General features: G+C 35.7%; 1 protein-coding gene across 2 annotated transcripts in view; it reads right to left on the bottom strand.

Moving 5' to 3' along the window:
* The window catches only part of KIAA1033 (KIAA1033 ortholog), a 63,849-nt gene that overhangs the window by 15,086 nt on the left and 30,559 nt on the right, over nt 1-18,204 (bottom strand). For both annotated transcript variants that reach the window (XM_011935341.1, XM_011935349.1), the window contains exons 15-26: nt 17,392-17,517; nt 15,009-15,116; nt 14,351-14,497; nt 14,151-14,230; nt 12,844-12,949; nt 12,161-12,277; nt 10,948-11,116; nt 10,535-10,689; nt 8,375-8,449; nt 7,753-7,857; nt 5,134-5,268; nt 2,150-2,258 (exon numbers count right to left, since the gene is read on the bottom strand). In XM_011935341.1, coding sequence (XP_011790731.1) covers nt 2,150-2,258; nt 5,134-5,268; nt 7,753-7,857; nt 8,375-8,449; nt 10,535-10,689; nt 10,948-11,116; nt 12,161-12,277; nt 12,844-12,949; nt 14,151-14,230; nt 14,351-14,497; nt 15,009-15,116; nt 17,392-17,517 — 1,432 coding nt within the window. The remainder of the gene's footprint in view (nt 1-2,149; nt 2,259-5,133; nt 5,269-7,752; nt 7,858-8,374; nt 8,450-10,534; nt 10,690-10,947; nt 11,117-12,160; nt 12,278-12,843; nt 12,950-14,150; nt 14,231-14,350; nt 14,498-15,008; nt 15,117-17,391; nt 17,518-18,204) is intronic.

Below are 18,204 nucleotides of genomic sequence, written 5' to 3'. Positions count from 1 at the left end.
CAGGTTGGAGTGCAGTGGTGCGATCTCAGCTCACCGCAAGCTCCGCCTCCCGGGTTCACGCCATTCTCCTGCCTCAGCCTCCCCAGCAGCTGGGACTATAGGCGCACACTGCCACGTCCAGCTAATTTTTGTATTCTTAGTAGAGACAGGGTTTCACCGTGTTAGCCAGGATGGTGTCGATCTCCTGACCTTGTGATCTGCCCGCCTCAGCATCCCAAAGTGCTGTGGTTACAGGCGTGAGCCACCACGCCCGGCCCATTACAGTGTTTTATAAGCAAAGGTAAAGTATTTGTATTGGCCAGGAACAGTGGCTCACACCTGTAATCCCAGTACTTTGGGAGGCAGAGGCAGATGGATCACGAGGTCAGGAGATCAAGACCATCCTGGCCAACATGGTAAAACCCTGTCTCTACTAAAAATACAAAACTTGGCAGGGTGTGGTGGCGGGCGCCTGAAGTCCCAGATACTAAGGAGGCTGAGGCAGGAGAATTGCTTGAACCCAGGAGGCGGAGATTGCAGTGAGCTGAGATCGTGCCACTGCACTCCAGCCCGGGTGACAGAGCAAGAATCTGTCTCACAAAAAAAAAAAAAAAAAAGAATTTATATTTTCTAAGAAGAGAATAAAGAGTAAAATGATGGATTAAAATGAAAAGGATAATATTCCCCAACTGTGGACTGCAACTTGGTGGTAATCAAGGTGACATTAGATGGCACACCAAAGAACACTTAGTGATTATGTATTTAGGGCAAAAATGACTAGCATTTTAAGGACTATGATTTAACAACTGTTATTTCTAAGGAAAAATTACACTTTCAAAAAATATAAAAACATGAAACAAATAATAGTGAAGACAGTATTAACACGATGCAAAAATTCTGCTTATGTGAATAAATAAAACTTAAGTAACACTGCTCTAGAAGGACAGCTCTTAATCTGAGGTCTACAGACCCAAGCTTTAAGCACATGGACTCTAGCATATTATATACAAAATTTTGCCCACATGTCATATAGACATTAGTTCTGGAAGAATCATCCTGGAGTTTTCCTCAGATTCTCAAAAAAGGTTAAGAACTATTGCTCCGTAAGTTTGCCGCCTAATATTAAATGTCCTCTTGAAGAAAACAGTACTTATTTGACAATACTTCATATTGAATGGTTTATAATAAAACATTTCCAAAGGTAAAATTCTCCAAGTTCTTGCACTAAAACATAATAGAAATGTCTAATATGCAAATCAATTAACTGATAAAACTTTACTCCACAATGAGATGCTAAAGTCTGCTGAAAGCAAAGGGGTTGGTATTCCCAGCACCTAACAGAAAATGTGGCAAAACAGATGCTTAGTAAATGCTTGATAAATGAATAAATTAATCTCACAAGGCATAATTTTCCCAAAATATAGTCAATAAGATTTTACTGTTTAGTGTTAATATAAACTGTCAAGAATATAAAATCCATTTGGACTTATAGCTAAATAACCCTGGTTTAAGTCCCAGAAACATGACTTACTTCTTTCTCTAAGTTTCTCTTTTTTCATCTTTAAAACAATTACATGCCTATCTCACAGGGTTATTGTGAACATATAATGTATGTGAAAAGCTCAAATAAGTATAAAGTTTCGTTAAGCTATGATTATTATGAAATGTAGTTCTTACTTTTAAATATAAAGTACTATATATCAGAAGACAAGTTCCACTTGTAAGGGCAGAAGGACAATACATTATGTGCACAAGTAAAATGGTGTAACATAGAACTTAGTAACTTTTCATGTAAATACTTTATACCTTCACATTTAGACTGGAACTTGTGTGAACCTTTTAGAAGCCGAAAACAGTGCCTTGAACAGAACAGGTATTCGGTAAGTACTTACCAGTTTACAATTATTAACATGACCTTTGAGATTTTGTTATTAAATAACTTTTATTATAATTGAAGAAGTTTTATTTAAATGATCAGTCTATAGTCTGTCAATTATTTCTGCAGCAATATAATCATACTTACAAATTTTGGGGGCAAAAAAATTAGACGAGTGGAGTAAAGTTGAGCTCAGGCTTTCACATGAGCTGCTTATTAGTGTGAAATAGTTAATATATGCGATAGACTGTAGGGATTGGTACTTGATTTCCTAACACTTTTATCATAACTTACCAATTTGGCTGATGAGTTGTCTGAATTGATCAAGGTAGCTCTGTCCCTCAGGTGTTATTCCAAGTTTTCTGATGCCTCGATTGAATTTTTCTGCTCTATCGAAAGGATACTACACAGAAAATTTTAAGGCTACTTTTAATAAAGATTTCTAAAGCACAAAATGCTTCCCAAATAAACCATGCCAATACCACTCTCCTTTTAATTTTGTATTTCAATGTGCATAAAAATTAAATTAACATTAATAAAAAATTCACAGACTACCAATGTTCAAGGTCAATATAATTTTTTTTGTCATTAGCTAAAGTGACTAATAATCAATGCCACTAACCTAATTTCCCTACCACAATTACTAGTCTCCGAACCCCCAACAACTCTAACAGAAAAAAGAAACCAATTCCTCCCAGAAACACTTGTTCACAGATGTGTGACCAAGTTTCTGTGGACTGAATAGGTATGAGGGACTCAGAAACATACTCTTTCCCAATAAACACACATCAGCTGGGTTAAAATTTCTAGTAACCATCACCAATAAAAAAACTACTTTTTGGTCTTGGTTGATTAGAAGATTTAGGAAATTATTCATTTTGTAACAATAAAGCAATTCTTACATAATAGCATGAATATTTCTCTCTAAATACTACGAATTTCTGCTCTAATAAAAATGGGCTGGGCGCAGTGGCTCACACCTGTAATCCCAGCACTTTGGGAGGCAGAGGCGGGCAGATCACTAGGTCAGGAGTTCAAGACCAGCCTGGCCAACATGGTGAAACCCTGTTTCTACTAAAAATACAAAATTTAGCTGGGTGTGGTGGCATGCACCTTTAATCCCAGCTACTCGGGGGGCTGAGGCAGGAGAATCGCTTGAACACAGGAGGTGGAGGCTGCAGAGAGACGATATTGTGTCACTGCACTCCAGCCTCGGTGACAGAGCAAGACACAGTCTCAAAAAAATAATGAGTTAATACAATCCTCTACTGATAGACGTAATCTGTAATTTTATCAGATTATCCTATGAGAAAGTAATATTTTGCTACTCTGGCACTAAAGAGAACTGCCATTATACAAGAGAGCTGGAACTACTAGGTGAATCTTAAGAAAAGTAATTAAAATAGTTCCATATATGGCAAATCAAATATAGGACGCATCTAAGCCTATTGGTTCTCCATCCACATGGCTACATGAGCCTGCTGCCACTTAATCCAACAGACTCTTCACTTCACTATGGGAAAACTCAGCCTGGAAGGTGAAAGGACAATAGCATTTTTTTTTTTTTTTTTTTGAGACAGAGTCTTGCTCTGTCACCCAGGCTGGAGAGCAGTGGCATGATCTCAACTCACTGCAACTTCCACCTCCTAGGTTCAAGTGATTCTTGTGCCTCACTGATATAGCTTGCCTTTGTCCCCACCCAAATCTCATCTTGAATTGTGGTTCCCATAATCCCCACATGTCCTAAGAGGGATGAGGTGGAGATAACTGAATCGTGGGGGCAGTTTCCCCTACCCTGTTCTCATGATAGTGAGTTCTCACAAGACCTGATGGTTGTCATAAGGGGCTTCCCGCTTCACTGGACACTCTCATTCTCTCCCGTCACCCTGTGAAGAGGTGCCTTCCGCCATGATTGTAAGTTTCCTGAGGTCTCCCCAGCCATGCAGAACTGAGTCAATTAAACCTCTTTCCTTTATAAATTACCCAGTCACAGGTATTTCTTCATAGCAGCATGAGAACAGATTAATACACTCAGCCTCCTAAGCATCTGGGACTTCAGGCATGTGCCACCATGCCCGGCTAATTTTGGTATTATTAGTAGAGATGAGGTTTCGCCATGTTGCCCAGGCTGGTCTCAAATGCCTTGCTCAAGTGATCCACCTACCTTGGCCTCTCAAAGTGCTGGATTACAGGCATGAGCCACTGCACCCGGCTAACAGCAGCATTTGTATAAACTATCAGCGGGAATATCAATAGTGAATTGTTTTTGGAGTGCTAGGCAATATGTACCAGAATTTTAAATGTTCATATTCTTTGTCCTAGAAATTTCTCCTTAAAGAAGTTTTCAGAAAGTCTGTATTTACAGAGATAGATGTGTAACACTGTTTGTAAGAATGAAAAATTAGGGCCGGGCGCGGTGGCTCAAGCCTGTAATCCCAGCACTTTGGGAGGCCGAGACGGGCAGATCACGAGGTCAGGAGATCGAGACCATCCTGGCTAACACGGTGAAACCCCGTCTCTACTAAAAAATACAAAAAAAACTAGCCGGGCGAGGTGGCGGGCGCCTGTAGTCCAAGCTACTCGGGAGGCTGAGGCAGGAGAATGGCGTGAACCCGGGGGGCGGAGCTTGCAGTGAGCTGAGATCCAGCCACTGCACTCCAGCCTGGGCGACAGAGCAAGACTCCGTCTCAAAAAAAAAAAGAAAAAAAAAAAAAAAGAATGAAAAATTAGAAAAATCTTAAATATTGGTCAACAGAAGAGGGTTAAGTAAGTTATGATATACATGGATGTATCCCTATCAACTCTTGGGATGAAGCAGATCTGTATGTACTGACATGTGATGAGCACAGTGCAAAATGCTATGTATACTATTATTCCATTTTTACTACCAGAAAGCAATATATGTGTGTAAATATACATGTTTATATACAAAGATATCTGAAAGCCTTCACACTACATTGTTAGCGACTGCCTCCAGAAAATGGAATGGAAAGAAAAATGAAGGTGGATATTCAGTTTATTCACTCTATATTGCTTAAATGTTTCAAAATAAGCATGTCCTGCTTTTATATTATTTTAAAATAAAGAAAAGTATCACCTGGCTACATTTATGATTTAATTTTTTCCTTACCTTAAGCCTACAGATAATGCAGAGTAAGAAATTATAGGGAAAATAAAACTAAAACCCCAATAGAGATCTAAGTAATGAATTTTAGCATACACATTTGCCATATACTCAACAGCTGAATCAAACACCTTAAAAAGAATAGGTAGCCTACCTTATGATCATTTTGGTCCTTAATTTCCCTGAAAAATCGAATATCTTTAATCAATCTGGATTTGATGTGTTCATCATACATAAATTGGCTAAATATATAGAACTTCTTTTTCAAAAACTGGTAGGTGAAATTAACCTATGAAATTAAAATTCAAAAAGTTGAAAAAAGTTAATATAAAAATTAATTCAAATCAATTTAAATCAATTTTACTATATAACAATTATCTATTTGTACTACCTATAAAGTACTATTTATAAGTCTATTTCATATAGGACCTGAAAATATTTCAATAATGTTTTTTATTGCTCAAGGTCACAAAAATTTCTGTAAGTTCCTCTTACAGATTTTTACTAAAAAAGAAAACCGAAAAGAAAAAAGTGGAAAATATTCTCATGATACGACTAAAGGCTGTAGTGAGAATCACAAACCAGACTCAAGACCCTAGTTTTTCAGCCATGGTCCAGTGAGAAGTTTCTATGTTCCTCCATCAATAAGATTACTTATTGCTAATCTACAGGTCAGAATGACACTAAAGTAAGAAACATGGTGTTCTCTGAACCTTCCTGAAGATACCACACATTCAATTATCTATCCATAAATATTTCTGAACACCTCTTACACGCAAGGCAACGTGCCTTCTCCCATGCTAGACATGGTCCTTGTCTTCACGAAGTTTATATTCTAGAACAGGTGACAAACATCTTAAACAAGTATTGTTACATAAATTATTAAATCTCTACTGCAATTATTTCTCAAAATGTTAAGTATGTGTGTGCTTTGACAATAAATAACAAAAAGCCCTGACCTTGACTCAGAAAATCCTAAGAAAGTGAGGTATGAGCTGAGATTAAAGTCAAAATAGCACAATAAAATTAATTCTAATCTACAAATGGAAATAGTATAAGATTAATTCCAACCTACAGGCAGAAATAGCCTAAGATTAATTCCAACCTACAAATGAAAACCCTAAATTCATTTCCACCAACTCTCAAGTATTACTAATGATTTTGACAAATTTGTGCTCTTTTTACTCAGTATTCATTTACTCAATTATGGAAATGAATGATTTTCAAGAACTTATCTTGCAACTTAAACATTCTATTCTCCTTGTTTTTTCTGTTCCTTTGCATTTTTTAAAAAAATCTCTTCAACAGTCTTTTTTTTCTAATCCTTTCCACTCTTAATAGTGGGTAACTATTCTGCCATCCTCTGATTTCTGTCCTTCTATGCTCATTTCATCAACAGACATCAGTAATCTACATTCATTAGTGTAATTAACTGATGAACGTCTATATCCCCGTGATTACTGTGAAAGCAGAAAATGTCTTTTTCTCACACTAGTGCCCAGCACAACCCCTGACACATAAAATACATTCTTATCTGTTACATGAATATTTGATAGATGACAAAACTCAAGGAAGAGCTTACTCTCAAAAGTTCAGTTTTATTTATCCTCAAAGGTACAAACATGATCATTACATGGATGACTCCTTATTTGGAATTTAAAATTGTATGTTTCACTTCTATATTGATAACCACTATAATGGAGGTCCAATCATCTCACTCACTGGCTCAAAATCTTCAATGCCTTCCCACCATATACTAAAATGATCCCAACTTTTTTTCTCCCAATTCCCTACTCCAAATGTGTTTAATAATACTGTACTACACTGTACTACTTAAGCATTCACAGTCTTCTGCCCTAAAGGAGAAATTAATTGTGCTCTGAAAACCCAGTAAATTGAAAGACTTCTGTTTTTCCACAGACAGAAAAATAGCATATGAGTTCAAATGATTCCTTCAAGTGAATGCCCTTTTCGTGTTTTGGTTTTTTTTTGTTTGTTTGTTTGTTTTTCTGAGATGGAGTTTCACTCTTGCTGCCCAGGCTGGAATGCAATGGCCCTATCTCGGCTCACTGCAACCTCCACCTCCCAGGTTCAAGCAATTCTCCTGCCTCAGCCTCCCGAGTAGCTGGGATTACAGATGCCCACCACCACGCCTGGCTGATTTTGTATTTTTAGTAGGGACAGGGTTTCTCCATGTTGGTCAGGCTCGTCTTGAACTCCCGACCTCAGGTGAGCCTCCTGCCTCAGCCTCCCAAAGTGTTGGGATTACAGGCGTGAGTCACCACACCAGACTGTGAATGCCCATTTCTAAGAAGATTCAATGTATTTTTAGTAAGTTCCTATTTATATGGACATCAAATAATTAGTAACCCCTGCCCCAAAAAGGGCATAAGTAACATTAAATAAATTACTATCAGTTGCTCACTTTCAAAAGTAAACTTTCAGAGATCACAGAATCAACACAGATAAACATATATATATGTGTGCACACACATATATTAATGTGCTGATGTCCTCAAATATCTAGTGCTATTTATAATGATGGCTCTGAGATGGTAATCTACCCTAAAGTGTCTTTTGTATCACAGCTCCCATCACATCCAACACAATTTTAGGACCAGACATTTTAATTACTAACCAGAAAAAACATGGAAATTCATGTAAAACATAAACTCGTAGTGTATGTTTGCCAGAATATTCTATGAGAAAACCACATTCCAAGCTATTAAACAGGGGTCTGTTACCCACCCAACCATCAAAGAAAAGTTCTTACAGTTGTATTCATAATTCCCGTGCCATGTGTTCGAATTGAATTAGCAATATGCCGAATATTAATAGTATTTAAATGCTTGTTATTGCTTGTTCGTTCAATAAAAATCTGCAACGAAACAAATTTATGCTCAGTAACAACACAACCCATAGCAAACACTGGTCAGACAGTTATCCAAAGAAAATTTTAGAATCTATTTCATTAAAGACAATTTCATTGAAAATGCATTCAAGAAGATAGTACAGGTGAGTATCCTTAATCCAAAAATCTGAAATCCAAAATGTTCCAATGAGCGTTTCCTTTGAGCGTCATGTTGGTGGTCAGAAGTTTACAATTCTGGAGGATTTCAGATTATAGATTTTCAGATTAGGGATGCTGAACTGGTGTATGATACAAATATTCCAAAATCAAAAACAAAAATCTGAAATCCAAAACACTTCTTGTCCTAAACATTTAGAATAAAGGATACTCAACTTGTACAATCAAAGCAAAAAAAAAGCCCTCGAAAACAATTATTTTTTGTTTCATTTAATTTCCACCCATAAGAATCAATTCCTTGCCCCCTCAGCCTTCCCACTATATCTCCACACACATTAAAAAAAAAAAATTTATAAACCCTACTCACCTGATTGTTGAGATTATAGAGGTATCGGGACACAAATATATGAATGTTTCTCATAATTTCTAAAACATCAAGGCCCTACAACATAATAGACATGAAAGATTTACTATAATTCATTAAAATAATCAGTTAAACTTGTATCAACATAGTGACTTATTGATTATATTGTTTCCTAATTTTTTTTTTTTTGAGACAGAGTCTCGCTCTGTCACCCAGGCTGGAGTGCTGTGGCCGGATCTCAGCTCACTGCAAGCTCCGCCTCCCGGGTTTACGCCATTCTCCTGCCTCAGCCTCCCGGGTAGCTGGGACTACAGGCGCCGCCACCTCACCCGGCTAGTTTTTTGTAGTTTTTAGTAGAGACGGGGTTTCACCGTGTTAGCCAGGATGGTCTCGATCTCCTGACCTCGTGATCCGCCCGTCTCGGCCTCCTAAAGTGCTGGGATTACAGGCTTGAGCCACCGCGCCTGGCCTGTTTCCTAATATTTTTAAGTTATTTTAAAGAACTATATAAAAGGTATGACCAAAGGTTAAAACACAAACAAGACTATCTCCTTAGGGAAACCTGGCTGGCTGCTTATTACTTTATCTTTTGTACAGACAGAAACAGTTAAGTTTTTTTTTTTTTTTTTTTTTTTTTTGAGGCGGAGTCTGGCTCTGTCGCCCAGGCTGGAGTGCAGTGGCCGGATCTCAGCTCACTGCAAGCTCCGCCTCCCGGGTTTACGCCATTCTCCTGCCTCAGCCTCCCGGGTAGCTGGGACTACAGGCGCCGCCACCTCACCCGGCTAGTTTTTTGTAGTTTTTAGTAGAGACGGGGTTTCACCGTGTTAGCCAGGATGGTCTCGATCTCCTGACCTCGTGATCCGCCCGTCTCGGCCTCCCAAAGTGCTGGGATTACAGGCTTGAGCCACCGCGCCCGGCCAGTTAAGTTTTAATATTCAAAGATCCATGACCCACAGTCATCTCCCCACCAGCCCTGAGAATATCTGAATACCATCACAATACCTTTTTAAGTTTTCATTATAACTTTTATCATATTTAATTTGTTTACAAATTTTTTCTCCCAGAAGCTATTACATGAGCTGGGACTATTTCTATTTATCTTTGTATTCCTAAACATAGTTCAGTGCCTAGCATGTTCTCAATAAATATTAGATATATAAATGAATGAATGAAAGGATATACAAACTGATCCTAGAAATAATCCCTACATGCAGCAAGATAAAGGGAAAACTAGAATTCTCAAATTTTAGAACTGAATAAATGTTTTTTGGTAAATATTATCTGGATCATCTTAGAAAGAACTCCATGCAAATTATCTGATAACATAAATTATTATATTCATGAGATAATGCCATACTGTACATTAACTAATTGAATTAGCAAAGCTAAATGTTTTCCTATACTCCTCATTTTAAGAACAAACACATTTATAATCATGTAAATAACCATTTTTTCTAAGACAGTAAATTTTATATACTATAACCAGGCTTAAAATCCTTAACTGTGACTTTGAACTTCTTAAAATTCTACAGATGTCACCTCACTATCCTAATGGTTTCTGAAAAGCTGTATATAAATCTATATAGGCCGGGCGCGGTGGCTCAAGCCTGTAATCCCAGCACTTTGGGAGGCCCAGACGGGCGGATCGTGAGGTCAGGAGATCAAGACCATCCTGGCTAACACGGTGAAACCCCGTCTCTACTAAAAAATACAAAAAACTAGCCAGGCGAGGTGGCAGGGGCCTGTAGTTCCAGCTACTCGGGAGGCTGAGGCAGGAGAATGGCGTAAACCCGGGAGGCAGAGCTTGCAGTGAGCTGAGATCCGGCCACTGCACTCCAGCCTGGGTGACAGAGCGAGACTCCGTCTCCAAATAAATAAATAAATAAATAAATAAACAAACAAATAAATCTATATATATATGTATATCTCAAATGCTCAGAAGGCTGAATATAAGTAGGATGCCTGTGGTAAATTCCTTTATAAAGCAATCTAGCAGCACCTAATTTTTTACCGTTGTCATGTATAAGATTTTATACAGTAGATAATTTCTTAAAAAATAAACACATACTAACTAAAGCAAAAAGAAAATAGACTTCCTTAAAAAGGACCGTTACGGCCAACAGTCAGAGTATGCTAAAAAAAAAAAAACATTTTATACTATACCTGTTCCAAAGTCTGACTGGGAAGATGTGCCTCTGTCATAACCAGTCCATAACGCTGAGTAGCTAAGTTTCTCATCTCACTGTAAGTGGCCCAGTCATGAAGGGCTACTGTTGTTAGATTGTAGAAAGTCTTGTCTAGGTAGTGAGTTACATAAGCTACAAAAAAAAATAAAAATTTAAACTTATGAAACAGCAGAAAAGGAAATGAAACCAAAAGGAAAAAACAACAACTTGTCCTTGAACATCAGATTTGTTCCTTTAAAATATGATAATAAAAATGAGAAAAGAAACAAAATGTAATTAAAGAATAACAACACAAAATTTAAATATACCCTCAAAGTTTTGTTTGTTATTTAATGGTAGGGTAAAAAAAAATAGAAAATATGACTCTAAGAAGGAAAGCAAAACACTCACCCCGAATGTCAATGAAACGATTGAAAAACCGAATTGGGTTCAGAGAGAAAAAAAGAGCCAGGTCTTTCATGCCAACTTTGAAAGGGTTTCGGTCATCCAGCTTTAAATGAGTATGCACAGAAAGTCGCAGATCTTTCTCTATTTCTTTGCATAATTTGTCCAGCAAATGCTATTCACAAAAGATTTGATACTTTAATTTTTCAAAATGATATTGCAATTGTATTGTTTTCCTACATGTCTATGCTCCTTTTTAAACCAACAGTTTTTTGGTCAGAAGCAGTTACATAAATTCTAAGTCTTTATTTTCACTAATACCTTAAGGTTAATACTCTTGAAAAGAAAATATAAAACTAATGATTGATGGTATCATTATAAGGAACATGAATATGCAACTTAAAGCATAAAATTTATGGAAACCAGCAACAAAGGAGGAAAGGTCATGAGAACATGCAAGAGAGAAAAGAAAAAAAGCTTTCTTGTAATAACCATTAAAAAAAAATCACAAAATTCATTGTGCTAAAGGTAATAAAATTAATCATCTTTTCTGGTCTACCAAGGAGTTCTAAATTACTAGCCAGGCATGTATTTTATTTCCTAAATAAGAATATTTAATACAAGAAATTATAAAAAGTTTTTCACAATTTCACCAAACCCAGGTAGGATTATATTGTGAAATTTCCTCATTTTTAATTCCTCCCTCCAAATAAAAATATCGCTAGATGGAAATTTAATTTTAAAGATATCAATGTTTATAATATATATTTCCTTAAAACAAGGAGGGGCACATATATTGGATTCAAATTACTTTTTTTACACACTACATCTCTTAAACATACAATTTCCTTCTCTTAGGAGCTCTGCAAATAAAATTCAGCAAAATATTAATAGTTAAGTTGCTTTAACTGGACCATTAGCAGCTTTCAACATTCAAACCCATTTCACATTTGCATTCTTCTAATAAACAACTTTAAATTAAAATATCTATTTACAAAAGTAAATTTAAAATTTCCTAATTCCTAGTCTGATTTCTAAATAAATGAATTACAGACCAATTAGCATAACAGTGATATTGTAACTAAAAATAGTTCTTTGTTCTACCCAGCAATTTATAAAAAATTTAACTCAGTGATAGTCTGCTTCAATCGAACATTTTTTTTCCAAACACTATATTCTGAACATGTTTTAAGCTTTTCAATCTCAAATATGATGTTACCTCATTTAAAATTTCCATAATTTCCTTGTCATAGCAATCCAGAAGTATCTCATAGGACTCTAAATGCCTTGCATGCATCATAGCAGGTACACAGTCGCGCAAAGCACTGAACATGTACTAAGAAGAAAATTAAAATGTACATGAATTTAGAAAAACCAGGTCTCTAATCTAAACAATACTGCAAAAGTTAATTATCTTAAAAGACAAAACCTCAATCTGAAGGAAAAATGATTTTCCACAACTGTCTTAACTTTCCTAAAGAAAAAGAACCTAAAGTATATACTTTAACTAAATATACCCCAAAAAAATCACATTCACTACTCTTTTCCTATCTTGTGCAAACACTTATTTCCATAAAGAAAAAGAAAAATTTGAATATTTTTTTAAAATATTTTTTCTTTTTCATTATAATTTGCTGATGAGTAAATGTCAGACTACTATGACATAAACTAAAATTAAGTGAAATGAAAATGATTAGGAACATGAAGAAATTAAACAAATTAACTTCATCAACAGTAACATAAAATTTAACTACAGACTATAAACACTTAATGAATATGCAGTTTACAAAACAGTCAATTTTAAAATAGTTTACTAAGTCAAATGATCTATTTTAAACTAAAACGGTTTATACAGTGCCTTTTAAAATGATGGAATTATTCTTTATATTGTTCTTTACTTACATGTAATCTGGCTGCATCAACAGCATTTTCATACACATCATCTAAATAAATTGGGAAGACAGCTCGATGCCAGTATAAAAAACAACAGTCACATTGTGTTTGGACTCTACAATGTAAAGTAGTAATCAGTCACACCAAAACTGAAGAATCCCAAAACAATATGAAAGGAACGACATCTACTACAGAGGGAAGAGTTCCATCTTACACAGTTTGCATTCCCTACATCACTTAACCCAACGTAGTACAGAAAAGTCACAAAAGAAATACTATCAAAATGAAACAAAGGTAACAAACACTCCAATGCCTGACATTGTCAGAATTCTGCACATACGCTTTAGTTGTAAACCATACTTGAAAAATGATATGCATAATATTCAAATATCAGAGTTTAAAATAAACATTTATTGACCATTTTTGGTTTTGGTAAATAAAAATAAACTCATTTTCAATATTATCTGCTATGACTAGACTTAAATACTTGTATCACATGCTCCATTTTCCCTGACTCTAAGTTGGAAAGAAAAATCTTTAAAAAAAAATTGCGACCAAAAAACAAAACCCCACACTTAACATGTCTACAACTTTGCCAAGTGACTATTTCACACCTTAAAGGGCAATAGAATGATCATTAACTATCTTATAATGAAAAAGGTTCAATATTTCTTCTCAAGAGTGGAAAATTAAATGCCAATAACAAGAGAAATGTCAGTCTCTCCAGAACAACAACAAAATAAGTTATAAGTATGAATACTAAATGGAAATTGTGCTGTAACCTTAATTCAGCTGGAAATTAAAATATTCAAATTTCCCTTCAAGAAACTTACTGCTTACTCAACAAAAAGAAAACAAGAAAGCCAGAAGTAGCTACAACAATAAGCCTTCCAAAAACTAATTCAACAATGTTAATTCAAATTCGTGTCTTAAAATTATAGAGCACTATGTATCATGGATCGCTAAGTCCCACACAAACAGAGGAAGCCGTTATATAATGCAGCAATCTAGGTCCAATAATAATCACGATATGCATCATAATAATCACGATATGCATCAGAGTCTGCCAGATGCTCTGAGGTTGCACTGCTTTTTCTCGTGTGAGTTTTTCTAGGGGCTACATGCTTCCTGTAGAAGCAAAGCTAAATAAATATGATCCCTAGTCACAATCTCATTTTGGTCATGCTAAAGAAGTTACAGAAAGGAACTAATGTTCTATCTGAATTTTATTTATTCTCTTGCTGTGCTAAAAAGAAAATCAATGTTTCTATTAACCCTGTCTTTAGAGTACCACAGCATATCCCAGTCCTACTTACCGTTCTCTAAGTTCACTAATAAGATCCAGTTTTTTCATGACTACTTGAAGTGGAAAGAGTTCTTCGTCTTTAAACGTTTTCTATCAGGGACAGGAAAAAAGGCAGAGAAGTTGTAGTCAAAGGTTTCTAGGGTCAGTAATAAGGGAACTGTGAAATCTCAGATCTCATTTCTGTTCCATAAGTAATAGCAGTACGCTTACCATTTGTGTGCCAACACTTAGTGCCAAAGAAACAATAAGTCGCCGTTGCTTTGTGCTTGGTCCATTTAGAGTGTTTTCAGCCAAAACTAGAGCAGAGAGCACATCAAGACGCTGTTCACTGTATTTTTTGTCAGAAATCACTCTTTTCTTAAAAATAAAACAGGAAAACGATTTGTTTCGTTTCTGAGACAGTAACAAAAGACTCAGAAGAAAAACTTCTTGATTATCTTTTCCATGATTTAATTTAAGAGAACATACACAAATACTTTCCCTATTAAGCTTCTGATAATATTTTATTTATACTTTACTTCTGTAACATTATCTCTTAGTACTTACTACCAGAAACAACACATTAGGCATACTTTAAAATTTCCATATTAATTTAATAAGAAGTCATTTTTTAAATGATGCATCAATTTCAAAAGTGCAAACAACGTCCTTTTCCAGAAGTGTATTAAAGTATTACGTGCTGCAATTTCACAGTAAAGATAATGCCAATAACTTGAAGTAAAAATTGTAAAATACTATGGAGATAAATAACCAAGCATATTATGTTTGAAGGAATGGAATAAACAGGGTAAACCAGAAAACACATATAAAACAATGGAAGAACAAAAAAGATAACATACTTATGCTAAATACATATTAATCTGCATACCTTGGCCACAGAAATAGAATGAAGAGCCTGATGTTGAAGGTGCTGTGTTATATGTGAAACTGAATCAGCCACAACCATGCTTCTCCTGTAGAACATATGCTCTATTGCCTAAAAAGAATCAGAAATAATTTTGTGACAATCAACTTAAAAACTTTAGGCAAAATTATAGAAGATCTTTATGACCTTAAGCTGGGAAGTGATCTGTAAATGAAATACAAAAAAAAACCTTACAGGCCTGGCGCGGTGGCTCACTCCTGTAATCCCAGCACTTTGGGAGGTCGACGCAGGTGGATCATGAGGTTAGGAGTTCAAGACCAGCCTGGCCAACATAGTGAAACCCTGTCTCTACTAAAAAACACAAAAATTAGCCAGGCATGGTGGCACATGCCTGTAGTTCCAGCTACTCAGGAAGCTGAGGCAGAATCGCTTGAATCTAGGAGGCAGAGGCTGAGGTGAGCCGAGATCGTGCCACTGCACTCCAGTCTGAGCAACAGAGCGAGACTCTGTCTCAAAAACAAAACAAAACAAAACAAAAACTTTACAAACTATAGAACTGATAAATTCAATTATACTAAAATTAAGCACTTCCGTTTATCAAAAGTCTCCATAAAGAAAATAAAAAGGCAAGCCAATGTATCACAAAATATCTACCAGGTACAAGTGATTAATGTTCAGGATATAAGAAGACCCAAAATGAATGAAAGATTTTGTTTTTTAAAGGCACACAATCAAATTAAAAAAACTGAAAAGACATGAATAGATTTTTCACGAAAAAAGAAACACAGTTAATAAATAATTGAAAGGATATTTACCATCACTAACAATCAGGGGTTAAATATTAAAAATCACAATCAAAACCAATTATACCCACTAATTTACAATAAAAAAAAATGAAGCTCGATAATACCAGAGTTGGCCAATTGGAAATGCAATTTTATTTCTAATGTAACTTCCTAATGTATTGTGGGAGGTGTGTGTGTGTGTGTGTGTGTGTATATAGTCTGTATATAGAGACAATGTGACATCATCTCGAAAAGCTGAACATATATGTAACATATAATCCAGTAACCAACTTTTAGGTATACAATTCCTTAGAAAAACTCCTGCACAAGTACACTAAGAAACACATACAAGGATGGCAACATTGTTTATGATACAAAAACTGGAAACAACCCAAAGTCTATCCACAGGAAAGCTACACAACAATGAAAATAGATGGGCTACTCCTCCCAACATGGATACACTCAAATACAAAATGCTGAGTAAAACACAAAATGTTGAATAAAAAAGCAGACCAAAAAATACATAAAGTACTACTCCACTAATATAAACTTCAAAAACATATATAACGATTAATGTTTTATTGATTCATCCATATTTGGTAAGCTAAAAAGAAAAATAAGGGAATGATAAACATAAAATTCAGGACAGTAGTCTCCTCTGAGGTGGACAGGTTGAGATACAATTAGGAAGAAACACAGTATTTGAAAATATTGGTAACATTCTATTTCTTAAGTGGGACAGTGGGTATTTAGGTGTTTATTATTAATTTTAAAACCATACTTATGTATCACATATTTATACATATTCTAACATATACATATACTCGTCTGTATTTATAGTTCATAAAAAATAAAACGTAAAATGTCTATAAACAAATAGTATAAAGAAAAAAAGGCTGAAAATCCAAAGGCAGAATCTCCAAAAGAAAAATCTTAATTTCCTGAACAAATCTAGTCAATTATTAGGAGAAAATTTACCAGCAAATTGTAATTTCAATTTTTACAAAAGGTTAACTGGGCTTTCCTGCCTACAGCTTTTTTCTTCAATACAGAAGTAAGCTAAGAAACATGTTCCCATACTTGCATAGGTGTACTAATTCTTAATTCATTTGACCACCTCTATAAGTAGTCTATTGTTCAAATCACAAGATTACAGCACTTAACCTAAATTACAAAATAAATAGCCTTATGTTAACTAACCTCATACGCATGTAAACACTATAATGGATAATGGTAGACAAGTTTTTTTTTTTAACTCATGCAACCTTTTTAAAACTTCCATGAGTAAAACTTTACTAATAATATTAAAGTTAACTTTTCCATTTTCTTTCTTTACTCTCTCACTACCTTAACTTTTTTCTTTACTGTGTGAACTGGATATATTAACTTTATTTAGTAAGTTTAAATATAATGACCAGTCGTAAGTAGTTACTCAGAAATTTATTTAAATGGCTGGTTCCTTTATTCAATTGAGAGAGAAGTACTTTCTCATAATTTTCTGTTCTCATATAATCATGTAGTCAAATCTTACAAGATTATCCTAACTTAAGCCTGGGTCATTTCTCAATTATGATGGCAAAGCAAAATAATCTAAAACCTACCTTGAGAAGTTCAACAAGCCTGCATAATGCCTTAACTGAGGTTTTGGTCATTGGCTTTTGCATGGACATGTAGAGATTCATTGTGGTTTTAATAATGGTACTAATACTATATGCATACAAGAAGCCCTGTAAAGGAAAACATTGATTATAATCACAAGGAAAGACTTCTTCAAGATTTCATTATCTATGTAACAGCAGTTATTCCTCAACTTACCAATAACCATATGCTTCTAAAATTCATTTTAAAGCCAGCTCTTAAGATTTGGAGATACTCTTCCTCACAGAGACAATGTTATACATGGTGGTTAAGTTTCAAAGCAGCCCTAACCATTTATTTATCCTGTCACATACCAGAAGTTTAGTACTGTCAAAATAATAGTGTGTAATCACAGCTTAAGAAACTTTCCCTTGGCCGGGCGTGGTGGCTCACGCCTGTAATCCCAGCACTTTGGGAGGCCAAGGTGGGTGGATCACGAGGTCAGGAGATCGAGACCATCCTGGTTAACATGGTGAAACCCCGTCTCTACTAAAAATACAAAAAAGATTAGCCCAGCATGGTGGCAGGCACCTGTAGTCCCAGCTACTTGGGAGACTTAGGCAGGAGAATGGCGTGAAACCGGGAGGCAGAGATTGCAGTGAGCCGAGATCACGCCACTGCACTCCAGCCTGGGCGACTGAGCAAGACTGTCTAGAAAAAAAAAAAAAGACTCTTTCCCTTAGAAAAGCTTTGAGTGGGGAGCCGCGGTGGCTCAGGCCGGTTGCCCTGGCACTCGGGGAGGCGAGGCCACACGTTCGAGGCCAACCTGGTCAACA

Source organism: Colobus angolensis, unplaced genomic scaffold (assembly GCF_000951035.1).
Source record: "Colobus angolensis palliatus isolate OR3802 unplaced genomic scaffold, Cang.pa_1.0 Scaffold10, whole genome shotgun sequence".
Classification (NCBI taxonomy): domain Eukaryota; kingdom Metazoa; phylum Chordata; class Mammalia; order Primates; family Cercopithecidae; genus Colobus; species Colobus angolensis.
This window is presented reverse-complemented; position numbering and strand designations above follow the sequence as displayed.